This window comes from Pyrgilauda ruficollis, unplaced genomic scaffold (assembly GCF_017590135.1).
Source record: "Pyrgilauda ruficollis isolate IOZ18807 unplaced genomic scaffold, ASM1759013v1 scaffold15, whole genome shotgun sequence".
Taxonomy (NCBI): Eukaryota; Metazoa; Chordata; class Aves; order Passeriformes; family Passeridae; genus Pyrgilauda; species Pyrgilauda ruficollis.
Window position 1 is genome coordinate 17,523,284 of NW_024513654.1, and position 23,793 is coordinate 17,547,076.

Here is a 23,793-nt window from a genome sequence, read left to right on the forward strand (position 1 = left end):
AAACAGCAGTGTAGGTGTGAGACTGTCCACCATCTCCATCTGTTGAGGATGGGTGCTCTCACAGCACCCCCAAAGCCTGTGAACAAGCACCTATGTTAGTTACATTAAACAGTTTTTTTAACAAATGGAAAGGACAGCAAACTTCTTGCTGTGCTATTATTCTGCTTAAAATCCCCACAAAATTGTGCAAATTCAAGGTATCCATGTGCCAATACTGAATTTGACCAGGCAGATCTCTGGAAGGAAGGAAAGAATGACTCACCTGGACAAGCAGTGATGAGTACAGTAGACTTCCTCCAGAGGAGATAACACAAAGCACTCACAGATGTAAAAGTGCTCTTGGCCAAAGAGCAGCACCCCTTCCAGTGCTGTATGACCCTGCACAACCGCCACGGAGCACTTGAATGTCACCTAGAATGGAGGCAAGCATAGTAAGGCCAGGAGCTGGTAACACAGGAGACAGAGGCAGCAGGGAGCCAGAGCCAGTGATGCAGAAGAGCACAAGTTTGTACCAAAAAACGGACATATTCTTTCATGGGTTCACAGGGCCAAAGTCACAAAATCACTGTATGACTGACAGAAGCCCAATCAGAATATATGAATCTATCAATCTAATTGTCTTAAGGATTTAGATAAACATTCTAGAATATTTTTTTTAAATTTCCCTTGACATCCTAAGACTCAATTTCTTGTTTTTACTCCAAAGTAAACTAATTTGGCCCTTACAATAGAGGAATTTCTTAAACAATTTAAAAACATGGGGAATTTTTCAACAAAGTATTTTGTTTATTATATATGCCAGTTGATAGAAAGTGTTCTTGGGAATTGACCGGTTTTGATAAAGAAAAGAAAGCCTTTATTCTGGAACATTTTCTATGGCTGAGAGATGGTGCAGAAAGTAAACAAACCAATTTAGAGATCATAAAATTGTGTGGCCTGCAGAAAATTTAAAAGTTCTGATTTTAAAACAAGCAGTAGTTAATTGCAAAGAACTTCCCTTACATTTAGAAGCATGGAATTCCTTATTTTTGTCTGCTTATAAAATATTCTATATATACTCAGCTCCAAAAGCTAAGTCCACTGGTTAGTACAGTCAACTGGGATGATCAAGGTCAGCTCAGTGTTGTGCCCAGTTTCAACCAGAACTTTCAACCAATACCTCCTCTGTTCCTAGGAAGGGGGCAGTAGCTAATCATCCATTAGCCCAGCCTCAAAAATTTTGCTCCCAAAATCTTAAAGCACTAATACTACCTTACATACGAAAAAACCCCCTGCTCACTGCTGAGCTCCTCTTCTAAATTAGCACAATATTGAATTGCACAGAATCCAGAAATGAGTGTAGAATTTTGCAAGCTGAGTCCATCTGAAGCTTCAAGGACCAGAAAGCTACATACAAAGGGATTAGAGAGGTATTTACATAACAGCACAACTTTCCTGGCTCAGAAATGCAATGCAGTGTTCCTAAGAGAACAGACTGATAAGTATGAGAAGTATCACCAAATCTGATTTTCTCTTAAGATCTCAGTCATCTACCAAACTTCTCTACCAATCTTCATAAGAACTAGGGAGCTGTACTATTTTATGGGGCATGCAAAATTGACCCAGAAATGGAATTAGTTTTACTAGATCATGTAAAGTCTATATGATAATATGTAGAGTAAGTATGGTTCTACTTCACTCTTTGCCTTTGTTCCTAAACTGATTATTTCTGGAGTCAAATTTACAATCTTCCTTGCCATCCCAAACTACACATGGTCTAGCTAAGGTCAGCTGAAGCAGACCCACACTGTTTCACAAGCTTATCGTCTTTGATGTTAGGATGACATAAATATTAAATTCATAAGTAAATTAAATACAGTCTTGTTTCCACACTTAAATACTTTACTGAAAAGCCATTATTTTACCAACAAGTGGGGCGCTTCATTTTGAAATCACTTAGTGGGCACAGGAGGTTGTTTTCCTCATTCTGGGTTTAAGGGAAAAAAACAGCCCTGGGAGATTTCTGTGGGTAATTTTTCATGAAAATCTCTTCAATATTTTTCCCCTCTAAATGATTTCTAAGAGGAAGGTAGCACTTTTCCATTACCTCTCCCACAGGAATGCCTGTCTCTGAGGGGATGTGCCAACCACAGAACTCTGGACCAGAGTGCCTGTCATTACGTGGTTAGAGACATGTATGCTTGCACTGAGAATACTGGGGAATTCTGCTCACATTAGCAAACCACATGGTTTCCTAAAGTAATTAAATAGGAAAAAGATTGCTTCTTCCCAAAAGGAAGGTAACTGGATATTGAAACATCAGGTAGTTGCATAAAGCAGCTCCACAGACACAAAGTTGAAATCCAGACTTGTAAGAAATCCACCTCACCAAACCCAGAGATCATGTGTGTGGGTATAGAAGGCACGCGGATCATGAAGGAGGCCTCTAATATGGCCTGGCACAAAAAACCACTGTGCTATTCTGCCTAAGGCAGAACCAGGGCATGTTAGCAGACCTTGTTGAGGGGGAAGAGCACATAACCTCTCTTTCACAAACCTTAAACTCTAAGCCCAAGTATTGTGTACTATCCAACCAAAAACAGACAATAGTAACAATCCCTTTCTTCAATTTTATATTATTTCTTCAAATTTATATTATTAAATAAATCTGCCTTATTTGAAATACAAGAGCCCTTGAGCTGAGTAAATTTTTTTCATTCGGAGAATGTGACTTATATTATTGCTGACGAGTAACAAAGATCTGAGCTGTACTGCTGAATATCCACCAGGACAGTGCTGTACCTGCAAGTCTTGTACCTTCAGTCTTGCATTGAAACACCAAGCAGCTTGACATTATCATAAATTAAACAAAAACTTTCATTTTCTGTCAAAACAGATGAAACCCAATTCACAAGCTACTAGAATCATTAATCAATGAAGCAAACATGACACAAAATAATTGAATAATTACCTTCTAAGGTATTGCCCAAAGCCCTGCATCTCTTGATTGCTCTGTTCATTCAGATGTACAAGGAAACACATTCACTCAAACACACACACACTCAATGACTTTCCTGAGCAGTGCAGGAAATAAAATGGCTCCAGTTGCCTGCTTAAAGTGCAAACAGCTCAGGAGGCAGCCACTGACAAGGCAGGACCTCTGTGCACTAAGTGAGCACAGGACAGCTAATGTCACCCCCCGCTGCTTTTGTTAATACTTCTGTCAGCTCGGCGAGGCAGTGACTGCTGCTGGAAAAAAACATGCCTGGCATTTCTGATGGCTTCCTGCAGAGTTACATGGAGAAGAGACAGAAAGCCTGAAGGCTCAAAATGAGATCAGTGCATGGAAATCATGCCTCACATTTTCATGCCTGTCTCCTTCTGCTGGGGAGAGGTATGGGGAGGAAGGCGCAAAAGGAGGAGGGGCAGAGAAGTGAATTCTGTTACAGAAACAGACTGCATCAAGAACTCTGAGAAAGTCATATAAGAGAGCACAAGTGTGACCCCTTAGCCACTGGCAAAGCATCAAGAAAATCTGGTGATGGTATTGAGATATTTTATTAAAACAGCTATTTCTATATCTGTGTACAGCTATCACAGCACTGTGCAGTCTGAGTCTACATACTACAAGTATTTGGCTTCCACTATGGGATGCTAACTCCTGGGCCGCTTAGGGAATGATGACACTGAAATAAACAGGTACACTGCAAAAGATCAGGGAATGAGGCCAGGTTGTCAATTTCATTGGTCTTGTCTCAATTAAATTGACATCAAAGGTACCATCTTCCTAAGAGTTACCCTTATTTACTCCACAACTCATCTTCTCCCTCAGTGTTCCTGAACCTTAAGCCTCTTCCTTGTATTGGGAAGAAACCTTGGTGAAGGGCATTCAGTCCAGTACAAGAGCAAAGAAGGAACAGAAATGTTTTCATTAGATAACACATGATGGAAGCATCAAAGAGGAAGCGTAGAAAGTTTATACGGCCTCAGAGGGAAAAATCTGTCCAGTACTCATGGGGAGACAGAAAGAAAGACACGTAAAAGGAGGAAGGAAACATTTTCTGGTATTCTTCAGGACGACACGTAAACACCACTGAACTAGCAACCTGTACAAAACTGGCATACTCTTCCAGAGGTTATAAATAAACTTGATGTAGGCACTGCTCTGAGCATGAGTAAAGGTTGTAGAGCAGCACAGGAATTCTCAGTCTCAGAATTTGCCATGTCTTAGGTAAATTCAGACAGTGTCTCATAAAAGAATATCTTGCTTGTCATGCCCAAATTTTTTTCTCTTACTTCAAGGAATTAATATTAATTGCCCTTCAAGAAGAGTCTGTACAGGAGTTCATATAGAGTGTGAAAAACTGTATTTGCTGTAAGGATACAGAGAGTAATGATGTCTACTGTAGCCTGAATCCTCCTGAACCCCAAACTGAAAGGAACAGATCAGCCTCCATATTCAATTCACCCTCAAAAATGTCATGTTCCCAGAGAAAATTTTCCAGTTCATCTTTCCTACCTTTTCACTCTCTGAAAACTCCTGCAATATAATTTGTCTCTCCACGCACAGTTCTAAGAAGTCTTCTGAATGGAAACTCTCATGTAGAGCTGGGAAGAATGTTAGCTGGTTACAATCCAATCCCTTCTGATCCATCTCCCTCTCTGCTCCATTTAACATCAGTTCTCCTATATGAATATAAAAGAGATTGTGGTTTCACTGGCAGCCAGATGACTCCAAAAGCATTTGCAATTTAGTCTTTCACCCAGTCTATTCTACCTTGGGAAATAGCATTATTTATCTGCAAAAAACAGGCAAGAGAATTAAAATCTGTGACTACTGAAGAAGGATGCTTATTTCAGGGAACCAAAGACAGATACATGCAGTCCGTCATAATTCAAACAAAATCCCTATATTCCCAGAAGAATAGGAAATTAGGAAAAATTTTAAATGGTAGGCTTTTAGGGACATAGACTAAGCAGGATCTTAAGAAAACCCAAAGAGAGACAACCCATTTATATCTTGCCCCAGCTGTGTCCCAAATTTTGCAAACTCATGCAATGCATGCAGATAGAAAAGGCACAATCAGCCTTCTTATTAAGGTTTCATGCAGAAACTACATAGTGCTTCCATCTTGTTTGAAGTCTAAAACAATGAGCTCCACTCATTTATTTGCTAGGCATTAAAAAGTATACAATACTGCATATTTCCAACAGCACTTTTTCCAAGTTTAAGCAATTAGGAGCTTTCCAGGTGCCCAAAAGTGCCCAAAGCTTACACTTGAGAATAGCTTCTTTGCTTTAGACCTTACAGGTAGCAACAAGAGAGCAGAAAATTCTGAAGATAGTTGATACATCACCTACGAAATTTGCATCAGTTTTGTCACAGACGTTACAGTGACATTTTCACCCTGAGCACAAACAGGAAGGTGTTTTTCTCTGGATTAAATTGTGACCTAGAAATTCATACCCTAATTGCCATAATCTTTGACTGTTAATGTCTAATGTCTTGATGATGCAATGTAGCCCTAAAAGGTTACCTGAAATCACTTCAGTAGGGGAGGTTGTTTCCCTTCTGTTTCCTAGGAAAACCTGTGAAGAGGCTAGGTGTGACTAGAGTGGAACATGCAGATAGGTAAACATAACTCAGAACCTTGTTGGCAGAGAAAAACACAGATTTAGAACTATGTTGCAAATAAATGCCTTGGAAATTCAAATAAACTCATTGGAAAGGAACAAATAATCATCACTGGAAAGGAACCTAAAAGAACAAATGTAAACAATTAAGGAAAAGAACTATTATCTTTCCAAAGATGATCGTACATGAGGCCAGTTATAGGATAAAAATCATACTACTCAGTATACAGAACACTGCCAGAATCCAAGCAGAACAAAAAATGCCTTGTGTTATGGAAACCTTATATTAAAGTGCTTCAGCCTTTCATTGATGGGATTTGCATTTTGATGTTCGAGAAACAGACAGTAGTAAATACCCCACATTCACAGTTCAGTCTTAGCTTAAACCACTCTTATTTCCCCTTTTGGCCATTCACCATATTTAGCAGCACCAGTAACAGGACAGTGCAGCCTTCCAGCTGGACTCTGCTGCATACATTGGGAAGCACTATATCATTGAGATACTACTCACAGAAAAGTATGGACAGCTTATACTGCCACCTGTCTGAGGAGATTTTATACAAGAAAAGAGAAAAAAAATCATTCTGTTGCTCTTAAATACATTGCAGCCTTTGTTAACCCCTTCAGTGGGTTCTCTACACATGGAGCAGCATATTCAGAAATCAGGTGATGAGAACCAGAGGAAAGTGATACACATCAAAGGTTGAACTCTGCTTTTGAAGGTCTTTTCCAACCTTAATGTTTCTCTAATTTTATAAAGTTACCAGCAACTCTTACAGATATTTTGCACCTTCTGCGAAAGCTTTCTACCTCACTCTTCCTTTGCATTGTTGCCACTTGGGTGTTCACGTGCTGAATCCTCCTCCTCATTCGCGAGGGCCCCTCGTAACAATCAAGAATCCATCGTGGCTCTAATGATCCTGAAGCATGTCTCCATGGGCCCCCTCTGTAGAAAAGTTGTTCCTCAAGTATCATCCAGTCCTTGGCTGCTTTGCCGTAAGCACACTGCTGCATCTGTGGGGCAGAAACACCTTGTGGTGGCTTTTGGACACCTCCCTCCTCTCAGCCACCAGTGACACTGCCCCAGTGATTCAGAGGGATCTACCCAGCCCATCAGATGGACCTCTGCAGAGGGAGTGCTGCAGGCCTAACAAACACCAGTCCAACTGACCGCTGGGAGTGTGCTGCAGGAGATGTTACTAGTGATAAAATAGTGACAGTCTGACTAGACAATACTGTGACAGATAAAAGCATGTCACAAACCTGAAAATGGCTGCTTTCATAAAATTTCCAACTCAAAAGCAGTGAGCCAGGAGAACCACATCACGGAGGTTTTTATTCACTCCATTTTTTTCCTGGCAAACATGTGTGACAAATGGCAACAACGGTACAATGAAAACAGTCTGAATGATTCAGTAGTAAGTGTACTATGCTCCGTCTGAGCAAGGCATAAATTTAATCCTTTCTACTTAGGGTGTTGTGTGCAAGCAGTTAGGGAGCACTAACATATCAATATAAAGGAGAGAAGAGGTGAGAATTTCAAAGAAGCAAAAAGTTTTTTGGTCCCTGATGGCCAAATCAGGGAAACAGAAACATACCTGTGATGTTTTAGTCTCTATGAACTTGAGATCTATTTAAAAAGTTTTAGTGGCTACTAAAGGAAAAAAAAAAAAAAGAAAGAAAGTTCACAGTTCTGCCATTGGAAGAGTTGAATAATTCATTTAAACAAAGGAAAAAAAAAAGGCCCTGAAAATAAAGTGGGGAGTCTGATTGCTGAGTGATGCCATCCCACACTTCAGCAGTAATGTCAGGAGAGGAGTGTTGACTCATCAACTCTCCAGAATTCTTTATGCACAATGTTAATCTCACTTTTAAAATGCTCAGTTTCTGAGGGTAGTCCAAGAGTAACCTTTCAACAACAGAAAGTTGTTGCCCAATATTCCTGTCCTTTACCTGTACGTGGTCCTTGTACAGAGAAGCATAGAGCTCCTGCCCAACTCTTCGGTACCGTTCCATACATGACACAAATCCCTATAAGAAACATCAGAACACATTAAACCAAGATGCTGCAGGTGTAAATCCTGTGAGGGCCAGAAGCAGGCATTAGTTACTCTGTCTTTTACTAGAACAATTAAGGAATATGGCCTGTGTCTCCAAGTTTGATGGCTCTGCAGGCAGTGTAGAGATGAGTCAACCACCTGAGAGCAACTTTTAAACTTAAATCTGGAATGTAAACATAGAGATCATCTTAACAAGGGTCATTAGTGGAACTACTCAGAACCTTCTCAGAAGGGGAAAGAAAACACCAAATACAATATAAGGTTCCTCTTTTTGCAGCTGAATTAGCACTGCAAATAGCATACATTATAATAATTTGTTGTAGAGCTCCAACTGAGGTAAGGATCTATGGTGAGATTATAAAGGAGAGGTGAGTGACCCCAGTGCCATCTGAAGGCTGTCATATGCAGTTGAACTTCCCTGACAAATGTGAGATTGTTTTCCCTGACAAATGTGAGATTGTTGTGAGTCACAGCATGAGGCTAAACTTGCTGTAAAGTCCCAGCCTCGTACTACCTAAAGCCATGGGTCAGGTAGGTAACTTTTAAATGCAGGGACTCTGTGCCATGCTGGCAGTGGTCCCTCACAGCAAACTGTCTGGCTGCTGCTGGCACTGGGCTCTAATTAAGTTAACATACGGGGTCTGGGTGTTGTGCCGACGACTGCTGGCTGCCAGCCAGGTCTGTAACCCTGCTGCGAAGTCACATTTATTGGTGTTTCCCTGCAGGAAGCTCCTGTTTTACACTGATGAAAGTCATTATATTTTTGTTTGTTTAAAGCATCATTAAACCTGTAATCACAGTTGTGGCCTCACAAAACTATTCCATAATTCATACAAAACTCCCATAAAGGCTGACCTAGAAAGCAACAGCATCTCTGTGCTCTTAAACCAGTCCTAGTATAGGAGAAGAGCTGAGATCCTGGCCCTATGTGGACTTGGGGCAAAACCATTCAGAGTAAAAAAAATCAATTTCTCCATTTTAGATATTCAGAGGTGATTCAAGCCAAGTTAGTGCTCTACTGGCAGCTGTTTCCAAGTTGCTCATAGTCTGTATTTCACTCATGGTCATCAGTGAGATCCCTAAGGTCAAAGTCCACATTGCAAAGATTCTCACTGCCCCAGCTCCTAGCCCTTGAAACATATGAAGGGTCCTAAGAAAGAAAACTTCTGCTGCCCACATCTGGTCAACTGAAGGCTAACCACTTTGGCTTCCAAATGAGCTATAGCTAGCCAGCTTCAACCAGATGAACCTGTCCCTATTGATCTCACAGGAAAACCGTCTGCTTGTAAAGTGAAATGAACAGTCAACAAAATTTGAGATGACTCTGATTGAAGAAAAATAAAGAACCACACACACACAAGCCAGACCAACACACAAAAACAAAACCTGAAAGAGATAACCAATAAACATGGAGAATATATACCAGGCTATTACTAAGTGTTCAGTCAAAACAATTATACTGTAATGCCTAATGAATAACTAGTGCAAACAAGTTTCTAAGAAGTAAACAGTTTCCATTAAAAACTGTAGGTGCTTATCTTTTAAAAGAGAAACTCTTTATGGAGTAGATTAAATACAGCAGAGCCACAGTAAAATCTATCTTAAACAAGAACAGGCCAGCTTAGATAATTGCTAATGTAGTGTAACAAAAGGTTTGAGTTTTATATGCAGAAAAGCAGGTGCAAATGTAAGAACTGTAATGCGCATTTTTGGGAAGGGCATACTAAAGGACCTTATTGATCAATCCTTTCCTAAAAATCTAGAAAACCGTAGGAGGAAATAGTAGGCAACCATGCTTTAAATCTTTTTTAATAGAGATTTCTCTACTTTGCAGCCTTAGGCAATCATACTGTAAGTAGAATCAGATAATTTTTCTGCCACATATTCCCCAGCCAATATTTAGAGCTTGAAAAGGTGATAGAATTCACAAGTTATTTTCCTATTAAAAAACCAAAACAAATCACAGACTCAAAAACTCTTTCTTGTCTTGCTGCATGGAGTCCTCAAATAGGAGAGAAAATGATTAGCACTGAGGAAACCCAGGGTGTGAATTTTCTATAATTTCTTTCAAGTAAAGCAATTGAGACACTGTAATGAGAAACAGTTGAAAAGAAAAAAAGATTGAGATGTGATTTATAAGTTAACAAAGCTCTACAGAGCTTTGGAATGCTTTATGTCTCTTTTTTAAAAAACTATATATAGATCACTTAACACTCGTGCACCACATAAATATTCAGGCTTGCCATAACATACTTGAATTGGATGATACAGACAGCACACATACCACAGTTCTTTCCTAAAGAAACATGTCACTGGGCTCTGCACTTGGAGGCTTTCTTTGTACATGTTGTGTTACAGAATATACATGCACACAAAAATATGTGCCAAAACTCTTAATAAATGAAAATAAACATCAAGACAAACTAATTTTGGACTTGTAAGAGACACAAGGAAAACCCAAATGTTCAAATCTCTCGCTGTGCCAAGCGAATTATCCTGTGGATGATAGTGACAATACCCACATACTTGTTTTGAAGCGTGTTTTAAGTCATCTGTTGGTAAGGGCTAGAACTAGTGATATTAGTCTACTACTTTAGCTCTTCTGAGCAAAATATTGTAAGTATATAAACACTCATAGTAAGAGCATTAATGTAGCATCACAGCGTTAACCCTTGTGCAATACTTTTGACCAGTACATCCTAGAGATATTTATGAGACAAGGCAAAGTCTTTAGTTTACAGATGGGGAAACAAAGAAGTGAGTTTCTGGAACATAACAGAATCCAAGAGCTGAGTTTCTGGAACATCACAGAATCATAGAATGGTTTGGGTTGGACAGGACCTTAAAGACCACCCAGTTCCAACCCCCCTGCCATGGGGAGGAACATCTTCCCCTAGAGCAGGGTACTCAGAGCCCCATCCAGACTGGTCTTGAGCAGCTGCTGGGATGGAGAGTCCACAACCTCCTGTCATTAGGATGTGGTTGCAGGGAAAGGGGGTATAATGGGGCAAACCCCACCTGAATTAACTTCAAACAGCCTGATAAGCCCACAAAGAAGATGCATATGGTGAGAGCATGCAGTAGCAGGAGGGGGAACCCTTTTGATGAACCAGTTTGGAAGTCCCTTCCACTCTTATGTTCCCAGTGGCAGAGAGTACTCTAACACAGCTGATGTATCAGATATTAGATCATATCCCAGGAGGAGTTCATGTACATAATTTCTCTAACTTGGGCTTTCACAATTCTACAAGGAAGATTTTTAAATCTAATTATGAATATTCAAGTAATCACTATGTTTTTAGACAGTATTTCATGGGCATAGAAAAACAGAACATCAGGTAGTGAACTCTTAGGGATGCCAGAAACTGCATGTGAATAGCAAATGTGATAATAGCAAAGAGTTTGTGCATGGCAGAAAGACATCTGAGGACTCTGATTCAAGAAATCACTGTGTTTAGGGATGTCCTTATGCATGCATTTCACAACTTTAACTACAGGTTGTCTGCTAGTGAAGGGGAGCAGTCTTTCCTTTAAACCAAACATTAAAGATATCAACTCACAGATAATATATATGCAGCACTTGAACTTCAAAAGTGACAATTAAAAATACTTAAAATCTCTATGGGTCATAATGCTGAAGGAAGAAAATAGGAAATTAGCATCATTAGAATGAGAAAAATTACATTATACCAATGTAGTAAATGTAACATCTTGAATCAAACAGAAAAGATGAAATGGCACTAAGGAAATGCCATTTTATAAAGACCAAATCGTTCCATTTTTCTTTAGCATATATTTCCCAGCAGCTCAGCATTAAATGGGATCCACTTGTGGTGCAGTATTGCTCTTCTTGGCAGCCCCATATGCCACCACTGCCTGCTGGACTGCATGCCCTAAACAGTGTGGATGAGGATGTGATCTTGTCAGGAAGGAGAGAGTTTCTTACAAAAGCAAATGATTTTTGCAGGCATCATCTAGAGCCAATAATTTTTTCATAGCACATTCCTGAGCCACTATGACTTACACAGGCACAGAGCCAGATTGTCAGTAAAGTTTTGAGCCTAAAATCTTTGGAGATATGAAAACTATCTTCTTGTATTCATGGCAGTTCTCATGCTCCTTCTTTTTCCACACATCTATCCTTTAAGGTCCTGTCCAACCCAAACCATTCTATGATTCTGTGATGTTCCAGCAATTAAAGCGCAATACTTCTGGTCCTTTCTTGCTAAATCAATCAATCCCTTCCTCATCAGGTTTGCTGCAGAGGAGAGGATTACAGCTACCATGGCAGAGAGAAGCATCTGAGTGCTTCAGTAAGCCACTAGAGCTGGGTGAAGTCTCCAGTGCATCAGCCCTGCTCTATTCAGATAGAGACAAAGTGTGTAACACCTCCACATCTGCTCCTGCTACTGAATCTGACACAGTGACCAGGTACACTGCTTCCCTGTGCAAACAACAGGCCACCTGTCCTGTGACCAGATTACTTTTCAAGTAAGTGACTATGCACTAGGCAGCAAGTAGGTTCATTTCAGAAGAGGAAAAATTGTTCATTACTCCCCAGGTAACAATCGTTAAGCTAAGGCAGATGATGTTTTCCTTAGCAGTTTAAAGAGCAGTTTATCCTAGTCCTTCACATACACTCTCCACACTGAGGGTTGTTTGCAGGCTCTTTAAAATCACAAAATTGTTATTGCTGTGTGGATTTTATTGTTGCATTGCCAAAATTCATTTAGCTTTTCAACAGCCTGAGTTCCAGCAGTGAAGTGTTGCATGGAAGCTTCGTGCCTCATCCCTCTAGGAGGCTAATGCAGTGTGCCAACTGCTCCTAAGGATCATGGATGGATTCCTGGCATTGCCAGTTGGTTGGGGAATAGCAGACCTAATGAGAAAACCCTCCATATTCCAGTGCATCATAAATGTACTCACACACAGGGGTGGGTTTCAAAGGATAAACCTAAAGTGTGGTGTGTACATGTGATGAGGCTCCCACACTGTATTTATCAGCTAAGGACAGGCAGTACAGAAGCCAGTCTACTTCTACAGCAACCGTAAGTCTGTATGTGTGCATGCATACACACAGCCCTTCAACAGATGACACTCCTGAACAGATTATTTCCTGGGAGAACACATAACTTGCCTCCTAATAGCAAAAAAGCTCAGTGAGAGTCAAGGCACGTTTGTTCTTTAATCCTGTCTCTGAGAAAGGCTTCTGTGACTTTGGGATAGTTCAATCAACCCCTTGAGGACTCAGTTGCCATCCTGTTACAGCAAAAGCATTAGGTTTTACCTCTGAAGTGAAAGGCGAAGGTCAGACTTTGGCATTATGGGGAATAGCAGGGGAGTCTCTTGCCTTCACTTGTTCTTACTCACTGTTTTCCTGTTTTTATTTAAAATGTAGAAGTCCTACAGGTGTATGTAACTTAGAGCTTTATTACACACTATTATCTAAATGCATTTGTCCAACAGCCTCCTGCGCTGGCATTTTCTGATTACATTTCAAGCATGGCTTTTTTTTAGGAAAATTTGCCCGTCTAGTCCTTTAGCTGATGAAAAAATTCTGTGAACATCAGTATATGCTTAGGGGTCAGAGTACAGGAAAAAAGAAACATCTCTCTCCTGACCCATAAAAACAACAGTTTTTCTAAAATGACTTAAATTTAAAGGTGACAAGACTACTTCTGGGGTTTTTTAGCGCATATAGGTCAAGCTGCTCTGAAGCAGAAAGTATAAATAGAACACAGATAGATACAGGCAAACTTTAATTTGGCTAGCAAAGATGACAGCAACAAGAAATGGATGGTCACAGACTTCAGCAGAGTTAGCAACCTATACCTTGACCTAGAAGAAAAATTTAAGTCAATCTTGCAGAGATTTCTAGGACCTCCCTCGATTTTCTCTTCTTTATTTTTCATTTTAAATTGACACATAAGTCTTTTGAATTCAAACCATTTCTTTCTGAAATTATTATAAATAAAATCTTGAATCAAAAAAGTAGAAGAAAACAGACATATTTGAAGCAAGAAATATGTAATATTATTTGTCTGTGTATTCAGCAAAGAAAAGAATAATCTGTTTCTGGTTAGCACATGTTTCTGGGGTTTTCTACAAGAAAATAAACTCCTCTTTCATCCACATTAACACCATTCAACTCATTTGGCATCAGCTCTGTTATGTGAAAGTAAAACTCTGCAACCAGCAGCTCTTGAAAGATGAGACTCTGGTGCCAACAGCTTTAAACATTAAATTCCACTTGCTGAAATCCAATACCCAAACTTAGCCTGACCAGACACAATCTCGAGCTTGAAAGGCAAAGAGATATTTTAAAACAATATGCAGGAGAAATAACAGGCACCATTTTCATACAATGTGTAATTCAATGAAGGGACTTCACTCCCACAGAAGACCACTGAGTTTAAAAACACAGGAAAACTCCCTCTGAAGAGTTCCCACAAAAAAATTTGTACGTGATATCTCTTGTGTTTCAGGTTTTAAGATTAAATTGGTAACAATCAAGAAAGAAACAATTGTGCTAGGATAGGTTTCTACTGTGCACTGGACAATCACACAGAATCTCCTGTAGCAGCCTCTAATGAATTTTTAGGGGACAGACAGCGGGGCCTGAGAATCTGGGTCAGCCTGAAGATTTGTAGTCATCATACAGCATTTACAATCCAATTCTCAGCAGACACTTGCCTTCAATGAATAGGGAAATGATCCCCACATGTTCCAGAAAGTTCAGTAATTTCTATCACATAATATGAAATAGCTCTATATTTTATGTTTTCATGCAATTCTTTTCTAACATTGACCTGTTGAATGATTTCTTTATGATTTTGTAAACAATCTGAAAATGATAAATGAGCAGTGTGTCAGATATGCCTGTAAGAGGACATGAAAATTTCTTTGTTCAAAGTTAAAGAAACTTTTTCAGCTTGCTACAGCATGCAGTAATTTAGCTTTGAGCCAGTTATTAAACAAGACAATAATATTATAATGGAAATTGTTTAATATACATCATTAATAGTAAAGTGCCTGCTTTCATTGAAGTAAAAAAAATGCGTGCTATGAGCAGTTTTGAAATGAATATTTGATTCCAAAGTTCCCTTGTGCATTTAATGACATGCTAATTTACATTTTAATTACTTCCTAAGAAATCAAAGCATTTGTTGACAGAAGAACATAATGTCAACTTCACGGTGCACTGTTGGTGGATAGTTAATGAACTTAATTAGATAATTAGTGATGTTAATTATCCTTCTATTATGAAGATAAACATGTTACACAAATGATGCTCTTTTCAAAGAAATATCATTAAATGTTTGCTTGTTTTAACTCAGTTAACTTGAAAAGCTGATAAAAGACCAACAGAGTGATTGGCAAGAAAAAGATTTAAGTAACATTTCTGGCTTTTAACCTCTTCATTCTGAAGAATGGGATTAAAAAGGGGATTAAAAAGTCCTTATCTATTTCAAGTTATATGGGTCTTTGTCATAGAGGAATGCAATTAATCAACAAAAACAGGAGAGGACAGGCGTGATCAGGCCTCCTGTAAAACTGAGGAGGCTCTGCATTTCTTGTAAAGAGTAACAGCTCTGTCTAGAGTTGTGAGGCATTGTGTCTTACAGGAGTTAGAAGCGTGGTGCTTGTAACCTTGCCAGGCACTCATCCTAAAGAACCCCAAGTCAGGGCATGGAGCAGCTCTGACTGATTTACAGTTGACTGAAACAATTGCTACAGTGGTCCTTTGCTGCTTTTGTAGCTTTTTTATGATATCAGAAACAGTCACAGTCATTGTTAACCTAAAAATTAAATACCTGTAGTAGATTTTGACAGCAAAACTGGGTAGGAGGGGGAAATGAGGAAAAAGAGCAAGAGATCAAAAGGTTCACTTTGAAACAAGAAAGTCAGTGATTTGAAACCTTTGGCACTGTATTCAATCTTACAGACCTTCCTGCCAGCAAATTTACCCAAATCAGTCACCTGTCAGCATCAAAAAATCCAACTTTGTGCAATGCTCCTCATGCTCCTGCATGACTACTGAGACTTCCAAGAAGATGCAATCACCACAGCAGATCACTGCCATTCTGCTACCAGAAACGTAATTACACTCTCTTTTCTACATGATCACACCTCCCAGACAAAGCCACAAGCAAAGCTTGAGATAGCACAGTGTATTCAGAAATATGCAGAAAACACAGCTGCATTTGATGGCTAATTGTCATACTTGCCACCAAAGAGCAGGAAATTGGCTTTGCTGATGATGGAGAACATGAGCAAAAGTACAACGGAAACGTGGGGTCTGAGCTTTTGCTGGAGTGAATAGTTTGAATTTTGCTCTTTTTTCCAGATTGAGGATGGGGTCTCAAAAGCACTCTTCCTATCTTGTAAATAATCACAAGGAAAAACTTAAGAGTGTTTTGCTGCTTGTTTTTTTGTTTGTTTTAATCTGCAGCAAATACTACCACTGCTTCAGTGTCTTTTTTTTATTTTTCAGTTTATAAAAAAATCTAGTTAATAATCCAGTAAACAACAAATTTCTTCTTTCTACTGGGCACACCTCTGACATACTGGGTGAATTTCTGCACTTCTCTCAGTAAACTTTGCTCAGTTAGGAGCAAATATTTTTATTTTACAATGGGATTTAAATTCTTTAGTTCATACCGTTATTTTTCCTGTAATCTCCATGTTTCAACCAAACATGGAGATTTCCTGTTGCTTTAGGACATAAGTCCATAACTGGCAGAAATGAAGACAGAGGCCAGTAGTGAACACAGTAACCTGACACAAAAAATGATACAAAATTACATTACACCACTTTTAAAAGTGATTACCTAAGTTGTCAAAAATATTAGTTAAAAATACAGATACCATTTCCTTTTAAAGTAACTTTTCTAATGTAAGTGTATGAAGGAAGAGGGCTGTTGAGAGGCAACTCAACATTTTCGTCCTCTTAGATTCCACCTCTCTAAAAAGCACATCAAACTCTGAAAGACAGGCTGGAGGGAGAAAGGGGGAGAGGGAGAAAGGAGAAGAACATTTGGAACTGTAGCTTCATATCCCATTGAGAAGAACAATTTATCAGGGCTATGGAGCTGTCAGTACTTGACATGATAAGGAATAACACCAAGTGAGTAATGTTTCTTCCAAACCCAGCTCCTTTAATTACAAGCAGCTTCCTTGCAGAAGAGAGACAGAAGATGTAGAAACACCAATTTCATGCACTTGTGCCTGAATAATGTCTCCGTGCTGCCTTTTCCAGATGGCAACCTTTTCACTGGAGGAACTAATGATGTGGGCATATTTAGGGAAAAACCAATAACAGAGTCTTTAACCTTCAACAGCAAAAAGCATGTTGTACAAAATGTTCCTTGGGATACATTTACAAATATCAATTACATTGCTCACTGAGGTGTAATCAGCTGTAATAATCAAAATTAATTTTAAAAAATAATTAAACAGACCCCAGGGCAAATAGTCAACACTCTTCTAGTATGACATCACAGTATGCATATGTACCTGAGAAGAGCTTGCTCACTCTGTAAGCAGCAAAGTGATTTTAAGGACTGGGAGGGATTCTGCAGCACGCTGAAAAAAGCCTTGCAGCACAGTAAGGAACTGTCTGACACCTTAGCTGGGTGTCACAGTCTGCCTGGTCAACACACCTGCAAGTGAACCAGGCATCAGCAGACACAGCTTCAATCTCCTACAGCTTGAGCTAGAGGGTTAAGGTTCCCTAAAGTGAGGCTACAATAGGCTCATTTTCTCCTCAGGAGGAAGAAAAAAGACCTTAATACACTGAGCACAACAGTAGCACAAGCTTGGTTTAAAGCTCTGAATACTCTGGCAATGCACTTCTGCCCTACCCTCTAGCTAGTTACTCTACCCCTAGTTCACTCAAAAAGTAACATCTATCTAGTGCTTTTTATGTCTATTTTTGACGATGCTAAGCAAAAACATGGAAATGGCCCTCTCTTTCAGCAAAGGAGAAGCTTACATGTGGAAAATACAGTTCACATCTTCATTGCTGACAGGAGGAATTATGCATACCCTCCAAACCCATCCCTGGATTATATACCAATACTTGTTTCCCTGTCTCTAGGGGTTAAATTAAAATGTCAACCTTTATTTGAGTAGAAAATGTAAGGATAGCACTATGATAACACCTGAGCCTTCCTACTAATTCAGAGACTGAAGGACAAGGTTTACATAGGTGATGCAAGCCAACAGCAGCAGCAAAGCTGGCATCTCCTCCCCTTGCTCCACCCCAGGCAGAGGCCTGTAACACATCTGGGCTGCTTAGGTTTTCCAAGTGCCATAATTGAGCCCTATGCAGAAATTATGCATTATTAGACTATATGAACAGGCTGCCTGTTCACAGAAGTTCTTCAGGTCACCATTTCTTTGTGATTATTTCTAGCAGCCTAGAAAAGGAACCTCAGCTGCAATAGCTGTCTAGATTGCAATGGAATATGTCAACCAACAGACACACTCAGAAGCCTCCCGAATCCAGATCCAGAGCAATATACAAGGCAGATCCAGAAAAGACAAAGAGCAAAATTTACCTCTGATTTGCATGATGTTTCCTTTGTGTTTCGGCCAGGTATGAACCTAATAGCTGAAGAGAGGCTTTCACTCCAGGAATTGTGCTTGTTCTGGGACAGGCTTGGCCCTGCTTTATTCTGGAGAAGCTTCTTTTCAGATACTGCAAGTGAAAACAGACAAAAAAGCTTTTAAGATGAAGTTGAGCCTGTCAGAAAATAGAGGGGTTCTATCCCCATTACACAAGACAAAACAACATGGCAGTGTGTCACTCCAGATGAATAATGTTCTATTTTTATAAGAAGTGAATTAACACATACTTCTCAAGCTTTTATTTAAAAGCCTCAGAGAGGTCTGCCATAGATCAGTTTCATTACACAGACATGAACTTTGAATCACTGCAGCACCACACACATTGCAATGCCCTTCTTTCAACCATATATCCTCCCTTTTAAGTCTTCCAACGGGTTACAATCATCTAAGGAATTTCTCTTTCTTGCAGTACAACATGAGCCCTGTGACCCCACCAGGTGATCACAGAAGGGCTGGGTTATGATACAGTAAGCAATCACAGCCCTAAAAGAGAGAAACTGAGAATCTGCTTTCTCAGCAGGTGAGGAAAGGCATGGCAAAGGAACTGCGGCTTTCCATCAGGCACCCCATTTACCACAATGCTTTTGCTTACTACAATGAGTGTTCCATAAAAGAACAGAGACCTAGCAAGTGCTGCCAAGCTTTTGTCATAATTTCTTCCCATAAAGGAGTGATCTCTGTTATCTTCATGTCCCTTTCTTTGTCATTTCCTTTCACAGAAAGATCCATCTTGTAAATGTCCTCCAGAGCCTGCCGCCTCTGAGAAATGAGCTGCTTCCAGATGAATTCCACTGTCCTCAGAATCTCCTGGCGGACTAGGAAACAAAAGTATCACCAAAAAAAAAAGTTCTTCATTTATGTTTTCAAGTCAATCAACAGGTAAAGCAAAAACACCTCATTTGAAAAAGCACAGGTTCAGAGTAACTGCCAGAGTCAGTGGAGTTGTTCCTTTGTGTCCACTGCCTCCATAGGTTCTAAGCTAGACTAGTGAATCTAATACTGAAAACAGCAGGACATTTATTTTATGATATTTCAACTCCTTGAAAGAAACAAGTAGGAGTGACACATGGTTTTAACTGGTTTCTGCTTTGGAAAACCATTTAATCAGAATTTTGATGATCTTATTATTGTGCATAGAATGCTAAAGCACATAAAGGACATTCCTTTATGTTGCCAAACATTACTGGAGATGGAGAGGCAAAGGTAACCAAGTTGTGAAACAATTTGACACAGCAGGGGGATACTGTACAAGAAAGTGCTGAGTTTTTCTCTATTTTCCTGCAAACCAGACTGATTTGGTTGCAGCTTAACCAAGCCAATATATATTTTAAAATAAAAATTTTTTAAAAACCCACTGCTCTGCTGCAGGGTTCAGCTCACCACACTGAATCCAACACAAATTTTTAGCACAACTTTCTTTCTCTGTGTTGTGCATGCTGTGCCTGTACACCAAAGAGGAAATAAGTGGCACTTGCACAAGCTGCTCTGAAAACTGCTTAAGACAGGTATTTTCCTTCTCTCTAAGCCACAGGCAACATGTTCCATAAATTACCATCATCTGGAGTAGGCAGGCTCCCCTTTTCCTCTTCACTGGGTTCAAGGAAAATTTGATGATAAGAAGCCAGCTTTGGTTTTGCATCCACCCCAAAACCTTCCGAACAGCTGTGACAAAGGGGAAAAAAAAGAAAAAAAAGGAGGGCAGGTAAGGAAATCAGACTGAAAACAAACTGAGAACAGTGAAAGAGCTACAGGTGTTTCTGCACATCCAGTCCTACTTGATTCATTTAGTAGATGAGTATTTTCAGGTTTGGAGCTTATACCAGCCACATAATACCATGGAATTTTCAGCAAGTGGGAACTTAATAACTGCCAGTCTGGTTTTCAAAGTCAAGGAACAGACATCATGACCCTGTAGATCACTGTTTTGTGTGTGCCTTATCCCTGCACTTTACTGCACTTGTATCTACCATTCACCCCAATTAGAGGGAACACTGGGCTGTCCTGATGTAGCCAGTCTGCATCAGCCTTCTTGCACCTCCCCGGACATCTTGTACTTTGTCTCTTTACTCTGAATTCCTTGGCTAGAGGTATCTGCCACTATGTGGAAAGCAGTGTCTTGCTGTATCCTACATTGAACTGCTTAGTGAATTTTTTGTGTCACTGATGATTCACTCAGTTTCTAAATTGCTCAGCACAAAAAAGCTACAAACTCAGCTCCATGGATACTACTGGCATGTAGATGTGATTATTGAGAACATCATCATGGCCAAGAGGACTTCTGCTTTGGGACTGGGGCGTTGTGCCACAATCTACCAGTCAGGAGGTAAAAGACACTAGGAACTTCAGTACAGCAGCAATACTTAAAAAAAAAAAAAAAAGAAAAAAAAGAGGCTTGCTTAAGGTATCCAGACAAGCTGGACTTTCTTACAGAACTGCTGTCAATAATAGCATATATAGCCACTATTAACACAAAGTTCTTTCAATTCTGAACAGGCCCTGCTATCTGGGAGAATCAAATCCTTGGGTATGCAAAGCTGCCATTTTTATTTCTGATTTTCTTTAAAATACCACATTTCTGATTCCCTGAATTTACCATGTTTAGCTTTTGGATAACATAAACCCTTCTATGCTTTAGTTTTTTAAAAAATATTTTGTGCTCTTACTCCATAAAAGCAATCCTCACCCCATCTCAATGGGTTCGGCCTGAAAATTATTATCTGACATCCCAGGAAGATTTCCAGACGCTCATTTTCCTGATGGGCTTGTGAGCCAGCTCCACTGAAATCAGTTCAAGCTTGTTAACTGCAGTGACTACTCTGAAGTGAGTAGGCTGCTGGAAATGCTGGATCCAGCTCAATTTCAGCTTCTGGTGATTCCCCAGCGTGGATATTGCCTAAGTTATGTGACATCTCCCCCTCTGCACCCACTTCCATAGGTACAGCACAAACATAAAGAAATATCATAAGATAAACACTTGTACCTGCCCGAGTTCAGTTGGCAAAGACAGTACATCAGGCAGATGACAAAATTACTATTTGAGTTGTAAGTGGCAAAAATAGTGTCCCACTGCTCTTGCAGAACAATGAGAGTATTGAGGACATTAAACTGTTCAGGCAGTGATTGCTGTGGTCTGGATAAGCAGTATAGGATGGCTCTGTTTAAGCAGCTGTACAGGGCATTGAGGAAAACTTCCTTTTGAGAAACAGAGCTTTCTAAGACCTGTGAAAACACAAAACAGCAGTTTACTTGGCTTGCTCAATGAACTTTCTCCCCAAGGATCCACTCCTCCCATTTCATTTAAACTCTTGGAAACTTATTTCAGCAAAATTCCCTATAACTACCTGTTACATAAAAATTCCATTTTTCTGTATTTCTGCTGAAGTCCCCATAACTGTGGAAGAGAATAATTTGTCCCAGTTCAGCAATGTGTACATAGCCAACAGACAGTGTCACAAGTGAGTTAACTATCCTTTCTTTATGCTGCACCATCTCTCTCTAATCATAATTTACAGCTGTTATGTTCTCATGCAAAAAAACCAGGAATAACAACAATCACCACAATCACCAAATGGATTACAGCCATCTTTTTCAGAATTGCAGTATCATGACCTCAGTGTAAAAAATCAGCGTGCTACAGCATGTTGATAAAAGCTGGGGAGAAAAAAAGTGACTCACACACATAATCTGTTTGGCAATGAAGATCAGGATTTGCTTGGGGTCAGCCACAAACATTCTGCTGTTCAGTTTCTCAACCAGCTTCTGAACAAAATAAGCAATATTCATCATGGACAGGGGTGCAGCTGATTCTGAAGTACCATGAGGATCACTGCTCGCTGGAGAGGATATAAGAGGGTTGATTCCATAACAAGAGGAAATGAAAAAAAAAAAAAGTGAAATGTGAGTTTACCAGAGCTGAGAAGTAGCAGTCTCTCATAATATCTGAGCTGGGGACATGTGTAAGACTCTAGGTATAGCAGAAACACCTCACTCAGACTGGAAATGACAGCTCCATCTTAAGGATGGAACCAATCTCACTAAAATGCTGTAATGAAGAACTGGTTTAACTAATCACTCAGAAAGGAGAGAAGTAACAACAAAGTTAATGGGGCTGCTTTCAGAAGCATTGAAGAATAAATCTAGGTTTCTTTCTATATACTCCCTTTCTAATATTCAGAATCTCTTCTCAAAAAGAAAAAAGGAAGTTGCTCGCAAAAAAAAAAATTACAATAACTTATGCAAACTGGCTTGCAGTAAGACAGAATGGACAGTGGAACCTGCTGAGCTGGACTATCATTCTAGCTATTGTTTCCAAACCTCTCTAACAATGACACCTACATGCTAAATATCAGTTAGAAGGATATTTAAGCAATAGTTAATCTGATTCTCACCACTCACCTCTTGGTCTCATTTTCCCCTCGCCTTGGCTGGTAACTTGAAAGATGTCCATAGCAGACAGCAGAACTTTTGTCTGAAAAAGTCTCCTCTGCTCACTGGTGGCATCTTCTGGAGAAGCCTATACAGTGATGGCACACATATTAGTACAGCAGGAAAACAGGAAATCTGACTCAACTTCACTTTCAGCGAGTGCATATGTGGACAGCTACTGGACAACAGATGAGATGGCAGAACTTCATTCCCAGCTGGAAAACAAGGAAGTCTTACACAGGACTACACCATCTAGCCGACAGCCAGCACAGTCACCCTCTGCACACTGAACAGAAAAAAGATTTTGTAAAGGGCCAGAGTTTGGCTCACAGGTGGTTCCCAAGCGGTCTTGTGCTCAGGGACATTGAGCTCCATTAGCAGACCCAGGATTCAGACAACCAGAAATCCAAACTCTGTTTTAACTGTACCAAACCTCAGGATAGTTTATATAAACCTTTAAACATATAAACCTGGTGCTCCACAAGAGGATCTAACTCATTACATTTGCAGTCAAACTTATGTTTATTACTATTTGTATTACTAAGCTAAATCTGCATCAGAACTCACATCTGGGACACCTGGACTATTGACAATTTGGAGTTCAATCCCAAATTTTTCATTTTCCCCTTTCTTCAGACTACTCTGATTCTCTAGAGTGCTTTGAGTGGTTGAAATCTATTATCCAGACTCAGCTGCTACAGCTTGTATTTAACTGTACTTACTGTTGAGACAGGGGTTTTTTGTTTATTTGAGAACTGAGATTTTGTTATCTCAAAAATCAGGACGCAGGACTCTCTATCTGATGTTTTCCGTTCTCAACAAATTCAAGGAGTGCCCTAATGACAAGCAGGTATTACTAAGGAAAAGGAAATTTTTTTCACACTTTTCTTCAATATTAAACATTGCCTGAAAAATGTCTTTTCTGTTTTCCAGGGACAGCATTTTCTTAGTTCACATTAATGCAGAGGAATTAGAGAAGTCCTTTCCTTCTGTCACTGTTAGCACTTTTGTTACTAGGTCTCTAGAAGGGTATGTCCTGTCCTTCCACCCCCAGTGCAAGGTA

At 39.7% G+C, this 23,793-nt stretch overlaps 1 protein-coding gene across 1 annotated transcript in view; it reads right to left on the minus strand.

Annotated features, from left to right (window-relative positions):
- WDFY4 (WDFY family member 4) overlaps positions 1-23,793 on the minus strand; it is a 113,277-nt gene that overhangs the window by 46,225 nt on the left and 43,259 nt on the right. The window contains exons 33-43 of the mRNA XM_041461622.1: positions 22,697-22,818; positions 21,981-22,134; positions 21,286-21,524; positions 19,858-19,967; positions 18,929-19,120; positions 18,236-18,375; positions 7,567-7,644; positions 6,424-6,627; positions 5,517-5,568; positions 4,499-4,665; positions 263-411 (exon numbers count right to left, since the gene is read on the minus strand). Coding sequence (XP_041317556.1) covers positions 263-411; positions 4,499-4,665; positions 5,517-5,568; positions 6,424-6,627; positions 7,567-7,644; positions 18,236-18,375; positions 18,929-19,120; positions 19,858-19,967; positions 21,286-21,524; positions 21,981-22,134; positions 22,697-22,818 — 1,607 coding nt within the window. The remainder of the gene's footprint in view (positions 1-262; positions 412-4,498; positions 4,666-5,516; positions 5,569-6,423; positions 6,628-7,566; positions 7,645-18,235; positions 18,376-18,928; positions 19,121-19,857; positions 19,968-21,285; positions 21,525-21,980; positions 22,135-22,696; positions 22,819-23,793) is intronic.